At 53.5% G+C, this 14,411-nt stretch overlaps 1 protein-coding gene across 5 annotated transcripts in view; it reads right to left on the bottom strand.

Annotated features, from left to right (window-relative positions):
• FAM120B (family with sequence similarity 120B) overlaps positions 1-14,411 on the bottom strand; it is a 65,742-nt gene that overhangs the window by 8,322 nt on the left and 43,009 nt on the right. For 3 of the 5 annotated variants that reach the window (XM_040239094.1, XM_040239097.1, XM_040239098.1), the window contains 4 exons: positions 13,197-13,289; positions 5,838-6,044; positions 4,532-4,640; positions 1,968-2,060 (listed from right to left, as the gene is read on the bottom strand). In XM_040239094.1, coding sequence (XP_040095028.1) covers positions 1,968-2,060; positions 4,532-4,640; positions 5,838-6,044; positions 13,197-13,289 — 502 coding nt within the window. The remainder of the gene's footprint in view (positions 1-1,967; positions 2,061-4,531; positions 4,641-5,837; positions 6,045-13,196; positions 13,290-14,411) is intronic. The other 2 variants (XM_040239096.1, XM_040239095.1) reach the window with 1 other exon arrangement.

Below are 14,411 nucleotides of genomic sequence, written 5' to 3'. Positions count from 1 at the left end.
GAGCTCCTCTCACCTCAGAGCCCCTCTCCACCTCAGAGCCCCTCTCCTCCAGCCCCTCTCCTCAAAGACTCTCTCCTCACAGCCTGTCTCCTCAGCGCGTAAGGTGCTGGAGGCCAGGGTGAGCCCCTTTCTCCTTCTGGGCTTACACGTCTCCAGGTCCCTCTTTCTCTCAGAAACCCCTTCCCCGGACTTCCCTGCTGGTCCAGCGGTTAAGAATCTGCCTGCCAATCCAGGGACGTGGGTTTGACCCCTAGTCTGGGAAGACCCCACAAGCCGCAGGGCAGCTGAGCCCGTGAGCCGCAAGTAGAGAAAGCCCTCGCTCAGCGACGGTGACCTAACGAAGCCAAAAATAGATCAATAAAATTCAAAACCAAAACCACCTTGCCCTGGCTTCTCTGAGGAGGGCTGTCAGTCTTAAAGTTACCAGCTGAGATTCCCCACGCACCACTGCCCAACTGGGGGCCGCGTCCTTACACACCGTGCGGGTGTGAGGACAGACAGGGACCCCCCTCCGCCCCCACCCCCATGTCAGAGGGACTTGCCCTAAACTGTGAGTCCACAGCACTGGGGTCCCCTCTGATTCCAGGGTAGACACAGACCTGCCTACATGTGGGGGCCTTGTCTGTGGTTTAGTCGTCAACCTCAGCCCCTTCTCAACTGGAAATCCTCAGACACACTTGGAACCATGGAAAAGCTGGTATTTCCCTACTCTCGGTGACACTGCGCTACGTAACTGCTCAGACTGCTTGGCTGGCACCGGAGGAGGGAACCTGCGCTTACTCCAGACCACGGCTCCTCAGGGGTGGACGCCACTGACAGACTGCTCAGCCAGCCCGGCTGGAGGCCTCGGCGGGCACTGGGAGGCATGACTGGAGAGCAGAGGCGGAAGGGGAAGCAGGGTTAAAGAACAGCCACAGCAACTGTGACTGACTGTGGGGGCTTCTCTCTCCTCCAGAGGGGGGGCCTCATGGAACCCTACTGTGGACCCCAAATATCCGCTAAGTGTGCAGACCCTCCAAGAACCAACAGGAGGAACACAGCCCTCACAGGCCACCCGCGGGACCAGGGTCACCCTGGGTCCTGGGTCACGCCGCCCTGATGACTGGCAGCAGTCACGCACAGCAACGAAAGGCCAGTGCATGGCACGCGTCTCAAAGGTTGCAAAAGTAACAGGAGAATTACAGATGTTTGCATTTGGAAAGGTGAAATTAGAAATCTTAGGTAATTCAAAAGTCTATACAGTTTGGCTCTCAAAACTGCACAGAATCTGAATTTAAATACTGACATGAGGTTTTCAGTGTATTTAAAGCATAGATTACTATATATGAAGTTCATCCTCATGTTTTAAACCAGTCATCTGCATCACACATGCAGGAGAAGACTCACCCTGCTTCCTAGGTCACATTCTGAGGCTCCTCGGTTCCTCACAGGACACAAGGAGATGCCGATACTGGCAGAATGCTACTTTCTGCGTCATCTCCTTAGAAGGATGTATGTGTATACAGGGGCTTCCCGGGCAGCACTAGTGGTGGAGAGCCCACCTGCCAATGCAGGAGGCCCAGGCTCCATCCTGGGGTCGGGAAGATCCCCAGGAGGAGAACACAGCAACTCACTCCAGTATTCCTGCCGGAGAGCCCCAGGGACAGAGGAGCCCGGCGGGCTACAGCCCATGGAGTCACAGAGAGTCAGACACGACTGCAGTGACTCAGCACGCACGCACGCACACACATGCGTATGTAACCTTCACAGGAGCTTTCGAGTAAATTACGAAACTGGGTCTTGGGCAGCTGAACGAATTAACAGAAGACGAATCAGGTGGCAGGCTGGTGCCCAGCATGGTGACTGCCTCTGCACTTGAGCAGGCGGGGCTCCCAGGCCTGTGTATTTTCCTGCTCACTCGCTTGCAAACATACAACCTACTCCCAAGCAGCCACGAGGCAGGCCCAGAACGCCCGTGGGCCTCTTACCTGGCCCCTGGTCCCTCCAGTGCTGTCCATGGCCAGACCGGCTGTACCCGGAGCTTGTCCCGTGGGAGCTGGATCCCTGTCGGCCCCACCGCCCTGTGGGGACACGCGATGGCATGTCAGCAGCTACACGCGCCTGACCCCAAGTGGCAGTTGTTCTTAGGAGTGAGCAAGGTGGCCCTGGGCTGGTAGCTTTCAAACTCCTGGCGTCCCTTCCATCAGCGGGCAAGCCCATGAAAAACGCAGGCTCTGGGGCCGGCCTGGGTTGGGGCTGCTTTACACTTATGCCCAGGAGAGTCTGTGTTGGTGATGAGCAGAGCGTTCTGTTAGGTGCCTCCAAGCAGGGCCTCCTCGGTCAGCTGCCCTGTGCAGTGGACTAGACGCTGCTGTGCCCGGAGCTAGAAGCCCAAGCCCACAACACTGGCCACCAGCCCGTGGGCTCTGGGACACAGCAGGCCTGAGCAGGCTGCCCTCTCCCAGCTCTTCATGAACTCCATCAGCACGTAAGCCATTCACCCTCACTTCATCTCTTAAAGCCCTAAGCCCTGCTGCCCTCTGCTTGTCTCTACTGGGACGCAGCACTAGCAACTCTAAGTACAAATTTAAATGTGATTTTAAACAGTATCTTGGTACTTCCTGCTGCTCTATAAAGAAAGGAGGCCGAGCCTGCCCAGTACTGGCCCCAGGGTGAACCAGCGCTCGGTAGACACAGGCAGGGGGATCCTCGCTGGCCCAGCACTGTGACCGCTGCCCTCCACACGCACTCTGACCCGGGCGCTGCCTGGAAGGTACCAGGACAAGTGTCCCTGGCACAGCCCTGTCCAGGAGGAGGAGGCAGCGTTTGGTACAGGTAACCAAGGATGCTGGGCTGGGTTCAAGGGGCTGAGTTCTGCCACCAAGAACCTGCATGGTATTGGTGGGTCACTGGGGCACAGAGGACTAAACCAAAGAACCTCAGGCTGTTAACAGTTTCCTCCATGACCTGGGATAACACGACAGGCCCACCCCAGGCTGCCATCTGTACAGATACTTCACCAGAGAGCAGTCAGAGTTTCCTGTCCCTACTAGGAGCCACAGGACGGCAGGTTTAAGCACACACCTGACATCTGTGAGACCACAGGCCTTAAACAAAACCTGTCCCACACGTGGGCCTCCTGGGCCCAAGCACCCAACTCTGACGTGCAGAAAGAGGTTCAGGAGTTTGTGTCCCAGCGACAACCGTGGCTGAAGCAGGCTGCACCCTGTCAACTGCATGTCTGTAGCCAGCCCGCCCCTGCTCTGCAGACAACCACACCACTGACAGAATCCTCGGCCAGAGCTCGCGGGACACATGGTCTGAGTGACGCTGCCAAGAGATGCCGGGGACAGGTGATGCAGAGAGAATGCTGCCTATTTACTTTGCAAGGAATCAACTTCTGCTTTGCTCCAGGCGGCAGGAGAAAGGTCACAGATGGCAAGAGGGTGAGGCCAGGGGGGTCTGTCCCACAGGAGCCAGGAGGGGCTGAAGCCACTGCACGCGGTGCTGATGGGCAGGAGCAGGACAGCACCCCAGGCCTTACTGACCTCAGGGCACAACGTCTCTGGGAGCGAAACGTGCAAGGCTGGTGTGAGAACCAGGACCGTCTGCGGGTAGGAATTTGGGGTAATTCTCTTATTCCATCACCGTAGCACCAGGACTGCTACAGTGGCAGTTACAGAGCCGCCCAAATAAGGACATGGGAACATGATGAAACTGCACTCATTAGCACAACAAGTTACTGAACAAGATGCCCCACTCCACTGGTAAAGAGGCACCCAGTGAAGGAGACAGGCTTTTTCATCTATCAAATTACTGAGGAGAGCAAATATAAGTGACGTCAGGATGCACCCAGCGGAAACCCTTAGTCCTGCTGGTGAAGGTGTGAAGCGACCATGCGCTTTTAGGAAACAAGCTGGCAACGTTAATCTAAAATCTGATGATGTCTGGATCTGTAACTCTGTGAACAATGGAACTCTACCCTAAGGAAACACACACACAAAACCATCATGTATGAAAAGAAATCCGGAAGCTTGAGGCAGGGAAGCTATCAGGCAAACGCCACGCGTGCAGAAGTGGGGATTCTATTGAGGGGAGCCTGAGCACCGTGACTGTGCTAGAAGGCGCGTGCCCAGGAGGAGAGGCCGCACACCGAGCACACTCACAGTGAGACAGAGACACTGTCAACAGCAAACATCTGTCACCTTCAGGGACAGATTTAAAGGTCGTTTCGGTTTCAGTGTAATTAAAACAACCCTTTGTACTTATGTTCTTTATATTCTGAGTTCTTCTCATATCATGAGAAAAAATAAACCCAAACCTTTGTCAAATAAAGACCCAGCAACCCAGCGGCGCGCTCTCTAGGGCCTCCTGGAGACCAGGCAAAGCCCCAGGGCAGGGTCCTCAGCCCTCTGCACACGCGGCCTCTGCAGACTCTCTCCTGCGGGGCCAGAACCTAACCACTCAGCAGCGCGTGGGCACCTCAGTGCCGCTTCTTCCCACTACGCCAGCCTCCCTGAGCTGCAGGCAGGGCCAAGGGGCCAGGACCCACCTGTGTGGTGTGGACGCCAGTGCCGCCTGCTGACGATCGGTCTGCTCTCCTTCCCACAGGCCTTGCACACAACAGACTTCAAGGTGTGGAATCTGGTGACGTGGGACCTCTGCAAACAGATGAGTCGGCAGGACACCATCAGACACAGCAGGCGCTCGGGAGACATGGTGATGGGGAGGGCCGCGCCTGCCTGCCATGTGCAGCCGGCAGGAGCCCCAGACGCTGGTCCTCGCCCCCGCCCTGCTGGCGGCAGCACACACCTGTGTCTGCAGGGAGACAAGGGTCTGCAGGAGGGCCTCAGGCCCGCGGGCGCGTCTACACCCTACCACCGACGGCACCGAGGACATCCCTCTGGGGACGTCATCACTTCAGTCCCCGCCAGGTCCAAGACCGCAGGCAGACAGGGCGATGCCGCGACGGCGCAGGGTCGGGCGATCCCGCTGCCTCTGGGCGGCCGTGTGCCCTCACCATCTGCACTGGCTCCAGACGTGAGGTGGGCCTGCGGGGGTGATGTGTGGGCAGTGGCGTGAGCCCGGCCTACTGTTACCTTTCACTGATTCGGTACTAAAGCCACAGTCATGGGACATTTTTGCCAGTACTCTGCTTTTGCTGACTGTACCTAATTTTGGCTGCTTCTAAATTCTGAACACTTACACTCCTGTGACACCCTGAATTGTCTCTGCGTGAAACAGCGATGCCAACGCATCAACACTTTCTGTCTGATGCGTAAAGCGTGGAATGCCACCCCATCACTGACCAGCCAGCTCTAGCCCATCACAGGGTCCTGTGGGAACTGACACTTGTGTCAAATGAGCCGGGCTGTAACTTGACTTGGAAATCTTCCAGGAACCATGCAGCAACTGTACTTGCAGAGCCAGGGTGGTGGTGAGCAGCCCCACTGAACTGCTGGCCTTAACGGAGCACATCACCACCACGCCGGCTGACTCGCCCTGACACCTGCACAAGGAGGTCTGCAGGGGTGCATGCTCTTCATTCGAATGGGGGAAAGCAGAAAAGGTGCTCAGAAATATAGACTGTGTGAGATGGCGGGGTGCCGCTCGCTGCCTCCACACAGTCTCGGGGAAGCTCGCGACGTGACCCTCAGGCCAGGGGCACAGCCTGACCTGGGCGGCCGCCAGCAACCTTGCCGATTTCTGGGGTCACCCCTGGAGGAGTGACCGTGAGGACAGACAGTGCTGCTGACCCCTGTGACCTCCAGCCAAAGACCCTGAGTTTTCACGATACATTTGAACGACTGACTTCAAACCTACTACCTTCTCTAATGTGAAGAGGACTGTGGACTCACGTTCTGCTCCACGAGCACCTCTGCGGTGTACCCTTTCTCGGACTGCAGGTACTTCTGATGAAACAGCTTCCCATCGAACAGGTGCCAGGGCATGAAGTCAGCCATCTCCCAGGGGGAGCCACAGGCTCCATTGACCAGCACCAGGGTGGTGAGACCGCGCACCAGGAGGGTGGCCAGCTGCACGGCTCTGGGGTCGATGTGGTCGAGCTGCAGAGGCAAAACGCGGGGAGAAGGTGAGGAGGCGGCCCTCGCACGGGGAGCCAGAGCTCCCTCGACATGGCCGGTGGCTCAGGCACCACGCCGACAAGGCCAGGACCAGCTCTCCACAGAGACGGCCTTGGGGCAGCAAAGCTCTGTCCTGCTTTGCTGGGAGGTGAGGGGATCGCAGCCTTGGGTCCACCAGGAAAATTTCTTTAAAAGCAAAGGCAGGAACTTCCCTGGCGGTACAGAGTCTGCCTGCCAATGAAGGGAACATGGGTTCGATTCCTGGTCAGGGAGAGTCCACATGCTGCAGAACGACTGAGCCCACACTCTACAGCCCGAGCTCTGCAGCAGGAGAGGCCACCACTGAGAGCCCACACATGCAGCAAAGAGCAGCCCCTCAGCGCAAAGGAAGGAAACTTCTGCACAGCAGTGAAGGCCCAGCACTGGCAAAAAGAAAACAAACTCTGCAAGGGAAGAAAAGAGAAAAACAGGAAAGGCGGAGAGGCCAAGACAGGGTCATTCTGCACACTGATGAGGCACTGAGTTCTAACCGTGAGCATTACTATAAAATTCCACATAAACGTCTGTCATTTAAGAACAAAATGGCTTATTACTGCACGGGGTTGATGGGCTGGTTCAGTTCACTTGCTCAGTGGTGTCCGACTTTGCAGCCCCATGGACTGCAGCACGCCAGGCCTCCCTATCCATCACCAACTCCCGGAGTTCACTCAAACTCATGTCCATTGAGTCAGTGAGAACATCCAACCATCTCATCCTCTGCCGTCCCTTTCTGCCTTCAGTCTTTCCCAGCAACAGGGTCTTTTCTAGTGAGTCAGTTCCTCACATCAGGCGGCCAAAGATATTGGAGTTTCAGCTTCAGCATCAGTCCTTCCAATGAATATTCAGGACTGATGTTCTTTAGGATGGACTGGTTGGATCTCCTTGCAGTCCAAGGGACTCTCAAGAGTCTTCTCCAGCATCACAGTTCAAAAGCATCAATTCTTCAGCGCTCAGCTTTCTTTATAATCCAACTCTCACACCCATACATGACTACTGGAAAAACCAAAGCTTTGACTAGATGGACCTTTGTTGGCAAATTTGGGCTGGTACTTCTTACAAATTAACATCACACTCATACAAAATTTTCATTTTGTTGTCAAACCTCCTTCCTGTTCTTGGACACTGTGGGGGCTCCGTATGGTACGAACCTGCAGAGACATCATCTGCCTCAGTCACTCATGTTTTCGGCATTTGTGGTCTGTGCTGACCATAAACAGTGAGCTGACCACAAGCAAGTGTCCACAGGGCTTTATTAATGAGGGAAGTTCCACTCCATCTGGCAGCAGCCGGTGGGTCTGTGCCGCTCAAAGTAAACAGCAGCGATTTCCAACACCCTTACGGACCTCACAGAGTCCACAAAGCTGAAACAAACCAGGAAAAGGACCGACCCGTGTTTCACTTCCCTACTGAAAGAAACGTGGTCGCGACCCCTCAGTGGATCGGGGTCTCACCAGGCTACTGAGCGCTCGCTGCCATCAGCATTCTGCCCCCACCGCCTATTTCCAGCCACGGAACCCGCCCTGTGTGCCCACACCCGGTACTGTCCATCTCGAAAGGCACTGCCCGGGCCAGCGGCGGGGCCCCAGGGGGACTTGAATTTAAGTGCAGAGCTGGGGTTTCTACACCATTCACCCTCCGTGCTGTTACACCACTGTATACAGTGCTGGGATTTCTATACTATTCACCCTCCGTGCTGGGGTGTCCACACCGTTCACCCTCCACGCTGTTATACACCACTGTACACGGTGCTGGGGTTTCTACACCGTTCACCCTCGGTGCTGTTATATACCACTGTGTGCAGTGCTGGGTTTCTATACTGCTCCCCCTCCGTGCTGTTATTCACCACTGTACACAGTGCTGGGGTTTCTGTGCTATTCCTCTTCCACACTGTTATATGCCACTGTATACAGTGCTGGGTTTCTACACTGTTCCTCCTCTGTGCTGTTATACACCACTGTGTACAGTGCTGGGTTTCTACACTGACCCCCTCCATGCTGTTATACACCACTCTGTGCAGTGCTGGCTGGGGCACTCTTACATGTAATTACTCTGGAGACAGTGGCACCTTTCACAGACAGCCTGTTCCCACCCAGAAGTCCATTCTGTCAGCAAAGCTTTATGGCTCTCAGAGTGGGTTTCTGTCCAACTGCTGCTTTTCCTAAATGTTTCACTTTTTCCTTTCATGTTAAGCATAAACACAGCAAATGTGGTGGTCATCTTTACTTGTTTTTGTAGAAAACACTTGAATTATGCATGTCAAGTCTGCACCTGCCCCTGATAATTTTGTGTAGTGAGTCTAATCGTCGCTCTGTAGACTTGGATTCTCGTAAACACAATCACACCACCTGTCAATAATGATAGTTTTAATCTATTCTTTCAGTGTAAGGGAAGTTGGTGAAAGAAGGCACCCCTGACTCATGCACAGCATAGTGGAAACACTTCCACTATTTTACTATAAAGTCTGATTTTTGTTTTAGACACTCTTTCTTAGATCAAGAAAACTCTCTTCTAGTCCTAGTCTACTGAGACTGTTCCCCACAAACAATAACTGAATTCAACCGATACTGTCTCTACAACATGCATGGTGCTAATGAAGGCAATCACACTGGTTTTCAAACGTTAAACTAAGCATGTATTCAAAAAGTAAATACTTGTTTGTGTCAAAAGAGCAGAATGAAAATATGAGGCTTGAGGGCCTCTTCTGGCAACTGGGAGAGTCACACAGCAACCCTTCTTCCCGAAAGAAGCAGGATTTGGGGACAAGTCAGTGTGGCAGAAGCCTGGCCCTGAATCCAGAGTAAGAGTCACGGGTGAGCATGGGCTGATTCCATGTGGCTAAAGTAAGGCTTCACCAATAAAACGATAAGAGGATGTGACCCATGTTTCGGAAATAGGAGTTAAGCATGTCTTCATGCTTTGGAATGAAGACAGGGAGGAGCTGCTTCCTGAGCACTTCCTGCTGAGGTGATGGACACAGAAACCAGAAAAGCCAGTTTACTGCTGCAAAGCCTCAGGGTGAACACTGAGCAGTCAACACCCCATCCTGTGGCGTTCATCACACCTGCGGCTCAGTAGCAGTTATGCACACACTGCAGCTGAAGCCCCTAAGTCAGCCGTTCCAGGCATTGCTTCAGCAGACCGACCATCTTAAAAGCAGGTGGAAACCCAGCCAGGGCGAGGAGAGTACTGCAGACATGCCACCACTCACCAGACAACAAAGCGAGAGCACACTATTGAGTTTCCCTGGTCTGAAAGGCCAGCTAGATGTTAGAGGTTCTACACCAAAGTTCCCTGCGGCTGTGGTTGGGCACGGCCGTCCCACACAAGCCTGAGGAGGCCTGAACCTCACCGGCGGGCACATGAAGGGCAGCGGCTGCTCCCAGCCCTCTGGACTGGACAGGTCCCACAGCTTCCGAGGGCAGAGGCCACCCAGCCACCGAGCTCCTCCCCTGGAGGTTTCTCATGCTGTACCTGTCCCTTCTCCTTATGCTTTTCATTCTCCAAAGAAAGCTTTTATTTACTGAAGGACACTGTCTGGCACATGCCCCCCTGAGTGTGTGAGTCACACTCAGACCCTCAGACGCTCTGTCCTCAACAAGGGGCACATGGGCTAGAAAATGCTGCTGGCTCGAATCAAATACCGGTATTCTCCTGGAGCCCAGAAGCTCCCCAGCTTAGACTTCCAAACCTCCCATCCCTGTCCGGTGCCACCCCCTGCCATGAAACGGGACGTGACACAGTTAGAAAGTGGCGTCCAAAGCGGGAGGCGGCAGCCTGAAGTGGTGGGGCCAGTGGCAGGCATCTGAACTCCAGTCACACAGCCATGGCCTAGCACGCATCCTCAGGACAGGGAGAGTTGTGGGCCAACAGGCAGGTGTGTGAATACTCAGGAGACAGGCTCATCTGCACGACACATGACGAACACGTAGGGCAGGAAGACGGGAGCCAGGGGGGCAGAGCCCATGTCTGTGCCGAGGGCCTGGACCTGACGTGGTGGGCCCCGAGCCACGTGACTGTGAGTGGAGAGTAATTCGCCCACATCTGTCTGACACACGAGCCTGTGAGAACACGGTGGGGCAAACGTGCCAGCCAGCTCACTGTAGGAGGAGTGCCCCACAGTGGGTACTTTAAAAATAGCTGTTGGGTTCACATGTAAATAAGTGACATGTGACGGCTGTGTAAGGAAACCTACTGTCTTCTGATCCTGTCTCAGAGGGAAAAAGAAATCAGATCGAGGTTTGGTTTAACAAGGAGCCCAGCAGGAGTGCATCCAGAAGTCTCTTCCTCCTCACAAGGCGCCGGGGCAGGGCTGGGCCTGGCGAGCATGGTGCCTCCATGAAGGGCCGGCGCTGCGGTGAGAACACCGAGGCCTGGGCGGGCGAGCGCTTGTTACGCAGCTCCTGCCCCCAGCGAGCAAAACAAAAACCAGCTCTCCTCTGTGCAGTCCGTTCCCATCCAAGGTCACTTTCATGCTTCACCTTTAAGCCAGGTAAATGCAAACTATGTTGAGATACACTCCTAGAATTTAAATCGATAAGAGGAACAAAAGGAGGAGAGAGTAAAAGGAAGTAAGAGACACACTGGCAAGGTTTGCCTGTCACAGGACCGGGCTGGCTGCTGCACCCTAAAAGGTCACTAAAATATCACAGTCCCAGCGGAAACAACTGAAGTTTTCTGAACTCACCATGTGCAGCAACAAAATCTCCCCCCCAGCCAAAGTCAGTGGCTGTCTCAGGTGAGCTGGGTCTACCAGGACCGACAGGCCTTCCAACCGTAACTGTCTGACCTGCAGCCTCATGGCGCAGGACACTGAGGAGGCAGCCTCTGAACACACACGTGACTTCCAACTTAGTCCTGACCCTCATCTGGGCTTCAGAATGGAGGACCCCGGATAACAAACAGGAAAAACAACTTCCACTGGAGTGTCTGCCAGCTTATAGAAAGAACCCAGGAACACCGGAGAGAAGAGAGCGTGCAGCTTGGCCTGAAGCCGAGTGTCTTCCTCACGAAAAACTACGTGAGAGGAAATGACTCTGGGAGCAGCAAAGCCCATGCACACCCTGCGGCGTGCAGCCCGCCGTCCTAACCATCTCCTCAGCCCGGCTCTGACGCAGTCACCTGAACACACAGTGTCCTAGGGCTTCAGAGCGGGACTCACCTCCTCCATCACCTCATCCCAGGCAGCTCTTCCAGCCACACGCGGCCCAGTCGGATGGAAGGGTGATCCAGGGCCATGACCGCCATGAGATCTACCATTAGGGTTACAAGTAGAGAGCTGCAGAAAGGACCCAGGACTCAAAGGACGGCAAAAGGCAAATCTTTACAAGAGACGTAGTAAGATCAAACCTGAAGCACTAACCATAATCCCACCCTCCTCCCCTCTCTTCAGTCTCCTAAGACCTGGCAGCATCAGTAAGCGCATGGGGCAGGGCAAGGCAAACCTCTCAAGTTCTGGCCTCCGAGTTTCAAAAGCCCCACCCCTAGGAGAGCCTGGGATGCCTCAGATCCGCCCCAGGTGTGAAGAGTCTGAGCAGAAGGAAGGGGCCAGAGTGCATGCAGCTCTGAGCTCAGAGCAGCAGGACCGGCAGCCAGCAAGCTCTGCCTCCAGCCCTGGAGCTGGGAAGAGGCTCTACACCGGCTGTGCGGGCTTTGCTGCCTAGCCAGCCTGGAAACGGGCATTCCACAGGGCAGGGGCTGGGGAACAGGCTCCCCCAAGCAGAGCGAGTGGGGCATGGCGTCTTGGGATGCCCAGCCACCCAACCCAGGACATACACCACAATCTATCAGATGGGGTTTGTAAAAGAAAAAAGTGAGGATACCTCAAGCTACAGTGCTTCTGCAGATTAAAGGATACCAAAGGAAAAAAAAAAGATATGAACTACTATGTACAAAAATAAATAGGCTATAAGGATATATTGTACAACACAGGAAATAAAGCCGATATTTTACAGTAACTATAAAAACTATAAATGGAGTATAACCTTTAAAACTGAATCACTGTGGTGTATACCTGTAACTTATATAATATTGTACATCAACCATACCTCATAAAAATGAAAAGGAGAAAAGGAAAAAAAGGCTTCTACACAGCAAAGGAAACCATCAACAAAATGAAAAGAAAATGCACTGAATGGGAGAAATTATTTGCAAAACATTTGTCTGATAAGGGATAAATATTCAAAATACATAAATACCTCATACAACTCAACAACCAAAAAACCGAACAATCTGATTTAAATTCAGCAGAAGACCTGAATAGACCCTGTTCCAAAGAAAACATGGAGACGGCCGACAAGCAACTGAAGAGATGTTCAACACTGCTGATCATCAGAGAGACACAGATTGAAACCACAGTGAGCTGCCGCCGCAGACCTGTCAGATCTGTCAGAATGGCCATCATCAAAATGACAAAAAATAACAGATGCTGGAGAGGATGTGGAGAAAAGAGGAGCCTTATGCACTGTTGGTGGGAATATAAATCGGTGAGATCACTGTGGAAAACAGTATGGAGACTCTTAAAAATTAAAAACAGAAATACTACACGATCCAGCAATTCCGCTCCTGGGATTTACCTGCAGAAGATGAAAATACCACCTTGAGGAGACATGCACTCCCGTGTTCACTGCGGCACTGTTTACAACAGCCAAGACAAGCAGGCCAACCTCAGTGTACATCGATGAGTGTGCGTGCACTTTGCACGCGTGCGCACACACACACACACACACACGATTGAACATAAAAAAAAACTTTGGTATTTGTGACGACATGAATTGAGGGGATGATGTTATGGGAAATAAGCCAGAGAGAGACAAATGACACGCTTTCACTTCTATGTGGAATTTGAAAACAAAACAAAAAACAAACAAACAAAAAAACACAAACTCACAGATACAAAGAACGGAGTGGCGGTTGCCAGAGGGAGGGGTAGGAGGTGGGCCAAATGGGTCAAGAGGATCAGAAGGCAAACTTTCCAGTTACAGAGTGAGTGAATCATGGAGCCTTTCCTGTGAAACACCAAACGAATTTACAGAATGCTGGCAAGTGCGTCACCCCTGTGGTCAGGCGGGCCATCCCCAGGGTGGTGACAGTCAGTACCTGCAAGTCTGCAAGCTCCACAGTGGGCTTCCCTTGGAGGCACAGGGCCTGCGCAATGAAGGCGTGCAAATCCTCCAGACAGAGAGTGTCCACCTGCATGGAGAGAGAGCCAGCATCAGCCCTGGGAGAGCACAGCCACAGGACAGCACATGCACATACACATACATGCATGCACGCTCAGCAGCTAAGGGCGCACACACACAGGGCTGCATGTGTGCATGTACAAATGCACACACACACGTGCATACACGCTCAGAGCAGCAAAGCACACACACCAATGTGTGCACATGTATGCTCACACACGCGTGCACCCAGGGCAGCAAAGTGCATGTGCACACACACACATACACGCATGCACGCTCAGGGTGGCAATGTGCACACAGAAGACAATGTGCACACGTGCATACACACACATATGTCCACGCACACACACAGACACATGCATGCATGCTCAGGGCAGCAAAGTGCACACATACACAGGACAGCATGTGTGCACGTACTGCACATGCACACCAATATACACACATGCACACGTACACACACACATGCGCATGTGCACCCATACGACGTGTGCATACTCGGGAACAAAGCACAGGGGTCAGTGCATGCCTCTGTACACACACACAGTGCACACACAGACAGCACATGCACACACACACGTGTGCGTGCACATGTACACACACACGTGTGTGCATAGTCATGGCAGCAAAATACACACCTACACAGCACAGCGCATAGACACATATATATACAGATACATGCACGTGTGCACATGCTCAGGGCAGCCAAGTGCACACATGCACACTCGGGGTGGCAAAGCATACACACAGGCTCTGGACAGCACAAGTGTGCATACACATACATGCGTGCTTGCTTAGAGCAGCAAAGCAAACATACCTCCCCGGGGCAGTATGGCACACATACACTCTCACATGAACAGCCAAGCATGCACGTGCACACACACACACACACACACACACACACACACACACAATGGGAGAGGCAAAGCATGCACACACTCGGGGCAGCAAAGCACATACACAGGCACAGGAGAGTGCAAGTGCACATATGTGTGTGCACACACATGCCTGGGGCAGCAGAACATACACATGAGCATACACACACATGCCCACACCCAGGACAGCAGAGCACACACACACACACACACACGCCTAGGGCAGCAGAGTGCACACACTCTCATACACACACACACAC

Source organism: Oryx dammah, unplaced genomic scaffold (genome assembly GCF_014754425.2).
Source record: "Oryx dammah isolate SB20612 unplaced genomic scaffold, SCBI_Odam_1.1 HiC_scaffold_4, whole genome shotgun sequence".
Classification (NCBI taxonomy): domain Eukaryota; kingdom Metazoa; phylum Chordata; class Mammalia; order Artiodactyla; family Bovidae; genus Oryx; species Oryx dammah.
This window is presented reverse-complemented; position numbering and strand designations above follow the sequence as displayed.